General features: G+C 38.4%; 1 protein-coding gene across 1 annotated transcript in view; it reads left to right on the top strand.

The window, feature by feature from the left end:
* The window catches only part of LOC110023215, a gene marked incomplete at its 3' end in the record, with an annotated part of 113,448 nt that extends 112,303 nt beyond the window's left edge, over nt 1-1,145 (top strand). The window contains 1 exon segment of the mRNA XM_020722521.1: nt 846-1,145. Coding sequence (XP_020578180.1) covers nt 846-1,043 — 198 coding nt within the window.
* Between the last annotated feature and the right edge of the window lie 2,911 nt (nt 1,146-4,056).

Below are 4,056 nucleotides of genomic sequence, written 5' to 3'. Positions count from 1 at the left end.
GGTTTACCTGTAAAATCATCTTGATGTGGGAAATCCTTTTCTAGTTGCCAATTTTGTGTTGTGGATGTTAATTGCAAGCCCTGATTACTGGCGCCATCTTCTTTCTACCTCTTTAATTGACTTGACTTGTGTAAATCTCAATTTTCTACTATTTGTGCTTTCTGTATAATTTTTACTACTACTCATTCCTTAAAGATGAAATTAAATGCAGCGAGTTGCTTGATTTTTCAAAGAAATCAATTATATATTGACAAGAATGTGTAAATTCACGTTTAAATGAACATAAATTTATATGCACTGTGAAATTTGAGGAAATGTGCAGCTCTTTTTTACTTTTATTTTCACATTTTAAAGGTACAGGCTTGTAATTTTTTTTATTGCAACAGGAAAGTGAAAGTGAATCTGATCTTGGTTCATCTTCTAGACCGGATAGTGATGCCCTTCCAAACGGTCAAGGCAGAGCCCGAACAGATAATGAATACATGGGAGTGTTCTCTTTATGGACTATCAGATATGCCAACCACTATTGAAGATGAAGAGAAGGTATGTGATTTATGTACAACTTTTACATATTTATGCTCTGCTTGCCTACTTTTGATTTGCATTATACTTGCTGTTGATCGCATAGTAGCATGTGTCAATAGCCATCTCTCGTACTAGATCATTACTTTGTTCCTCAAGCATGCTCTGACAGCCCCTGAGGAAAAGTAGAATCCTCATTATTTGAATATGTCATTGGAAACTATAGTTGAGGCATTCATTCGTACCTGTTTAGATCTATGTTATAATGATCTCTGTTATTTGAATGTACTCTTGAAATGCATTTTTTTTTTCAATCAATGCAGATGATTATGGAAGCTATAATTGAGTCCTTAAAAGATTTGAAACAAGACAAATCCACCCAGGAAGCTGATCAATCCTTTGGAAGTTCGACACTATCCGTCGCACCAGCTTCTACAACAGCCTCCAATGAACCCTCAGATGCTGGGGGCTCCAGGTATGTACCTACAAATTCCAAGCCATCGGCGGAACCGGCTTTGTAGGCTTCAGGTTCAGGTGAGTCCGAGCCATTGCCGGCCAAGAAAAGTTCCAATGTAAAGAACATTTTGAGCAATAATCAGAATTTTGGAGGTGGAAGCAGCTCAGGCCAAGATGTTGAGACGGCTGCCGGTACACCCTGCCGGTACACCGGCGACGTTGGTGGTGCAGAAGAGTCCGTCAAACCCAGCAAGCAATGTCATGGAAGGATTGGCTCAACGTTGGAGTAATCTATTCAGAAACAGTAGATAACATAGCAGGCGATGTGGTCAAAATTTCATAAATATGTTGTAGTGACATTATCCATAATTAGAAAAAATGATTGGGGTGTAGTTTTTTGTATGTATATTATTATAAATGTTATTAGATGTTAGATCTGTGTGTGTTTCTGGTATTGCTGGTGGTGGTTAAGAAAATTACACTTTAAATGCTATGCTAACAAACAAGGATGTTAGGAGCAAATTTTGAGCCGAGTTGGGGCTGGCTTAAAATCTGTTTGAATGGATTGAGTTTGGATCGAAAATGACTCGTGATTTCTTATGTTCTATTTCGAGCCATCTTTGCTTGAAATTGAATCCAACCCGATCCGGTTTGAAATTGAACACCATATCAAAGGGGACTTAGACCACCGAAGCGGATGCTCTACCAACTGACCTAGGCACGCGGCGTTTATATATATATATATGTGTGTGTGTGTGTGTGTGTGTGTGTGTGTGTGTGTGTGTGTGTGTGTGTGTGCATGTCGTGTTCATGCTCGTAATAATGCAATGTAAATATTAAGTCTGTTGAAGATATATGTTGAGATGTGATAAAAGATATTTTTGTTTTGTTTCCACATCAGAGATTGGATTCGAGAAAAAAAAAATCATTGAGTTTATTATCCTGATCATAGATAATGCATGAAGCAGCTCATTCATCTTTGAAAGAGCAGTGTTGGATCCTAACTTCTCCTTTTGCGAGTTTGTCCCAAGAGTTGGAATTAAAAGAGGCGAGAGAGAGGGAGTAAGAACGCACAAAAAATTGCTCACTCGGAAAGAGAGGAGAGAGTTTGTCTTTATTCCTTATGGGATCACCTATTTAAAAGAATCTAATTAGTATAATAAAGGGATGTTGGAACCGCTATGACAACCGGCCCTAAATAGAATCAATGTGTATAATTTGAATTAATGACTGTCATAATGTTGACAAATATAACAGTTTACAATGACATGAGTTTGAATGTTGTCGGCCGGCAGGCGATCGATCGTGTCGGTCGACCAACATGAGTGTATTTACCAAGAGGGGGTAATCTGTTGGTATAAATAAGATCGGTCGTCTTGTCAAGTGGTCTTGTCTGTTGGTTCTGCGGGACCTATCACTTTGGTCAGGCAGTTGACTGATGTGTCAACTTGTTTTGTTGTGCAAGTTATGGCTTAATTTTTTTTTTGGCTCAAGTCTTCTAAGGTCCGTGTCTTGTATGTCTAATCGATCTGCTACCTCGGCTGGATTTTCCCTCTCGCAAGGTCTTGAGCGGATGTTACCGTTGCTTGTGCGGAGTACCTGATGAGACTCACTGTCAAAATGATTTGCACCTTACCTGTGGCCGATCTTACCGCTACTGAGTAGGGGACCATCTTCGGAGCTTTGACCTATTCTGGGTTTAGAGATGTGGATTCTTACGCTCGGTGTTGAAATGTCGGTCAATCGCTTACTCTAGAAGGGAATCTTTGTATTCTCAATTGTTCGTTATCTTTGATATTTGTGTCGGTGGCTCTGGTGTATACATATTAGCTCCCTGAGTTTTCCTGCTCCTCGATGACGTCGACTGCGATAAGGACAAGGAAATTATTAGCTAATCATTTTACGAAAATCATTAAAAATATATATTTACAATTAGTTTTACCTTTATTTTTTGTGTCATGCATGTCTTATAAATAAGGCTTGGGATTGGCCATTCATCTGTTGCTGATTTTTTTTGGACCACAGAGTAGACATCATGTCGAGCGATATGAGCAAAAGACAGTCGACTTGAGATTATTGTCCTTGACCGAATATCCTTTCCTGCTCTGACATAGGTCTAAAAAAGAAGGTGGTTAGAAGGGAAAAGAGGAGAGAGGCGGTCGACCCTGAGCGGACCAATCAGGTTGCTTCTTTCAAGTGAAATGAGGAGTGGTCGCCAAAGAGGCTTCTCCAGACACCCATGAAACCTGGCTTGAGTGAGGACAAGGTTGCAGTGGACCCGTCGGCCTTGTCCAAGAAGTGGGCGGCTGACAATCGTAGTAGCCCGAGAGCAGAGGTCGTTGTTGACCCTTCGCTGCTACTCATGGAGGAAAGAAAAGGAAGCACCCTAGCAGGAGAGGAAGGCCATGATTGGGTCAGAACTAGAGAGGCTCATGAGTATGTAAGGAATTCTTTTAGACTTTGGTTGGTGTCGTAACTTGACATTCATTTTAATTGTTGTATGGCTTTGATATCGTTTTTAATAATATGAGCTCCCATCCATCGAGGTATTGTCCACTTTAGCATGATGAATTCACTGTTTTGTATCATTCATGTAACTTCCCATAAAGTCACCCAACCCAAGAGTGCTCTCATTTTGGACTAATTATCAAAACACCAATCGTTACACCGAAAGACACCTCAACGTGTAAGAGTTCAACTTCACTCTACTAAAGGGTTTCATAATTAATTTGGCTTATTGTGCTCATTTTAAGTCTAACTTTAAAAAGAATATAACCTAACTATAGTCAACCCAAATTCAACTTGTTAATTGATTGGAAAAGACGTTCAAATCATTTCTAACTTGATTAAATAGAGACACTACCAATAGAAGAAGAAAATCACTCAAGTAGTGTTGGGCTAGTGTTAGCTCAATCTAAAATGGGCATGATTATCTAATCTGATTACAACAAAAAAAATAATTATAATTTTAATAAGTTTTAATTACTTATAAGAGAATCACTTAATTAAGTTTTTTTTTTTTTTTTTTTTTTTTTTTTTTTTTTTTTTTTTTTTTTTTTTTTTTTTTTTTTTTTTTTT

The sequence above is a fragment of the Phalaenopsis equestris genome, unplaced genomic scaffold (assembly GCF_001263595.1).
Source record: "Phalaenopsis equestris unplaced genomic scaffold, ASM126359v1 Scaffold000223, whole genome shotgun sequence".
In the NCBI taxonomy this organism is placed as follows: domain Eukaryota; kingdom Viridiplantae; phylum Streptophyta; class Magnoliopsida; order Asparagales; family Orchidaceae; genus Phalaenopsis; species Phalaenopsis equestris.
This window is presented reverse-complemented; position numbering and strand designations above follow the sequence as displayed.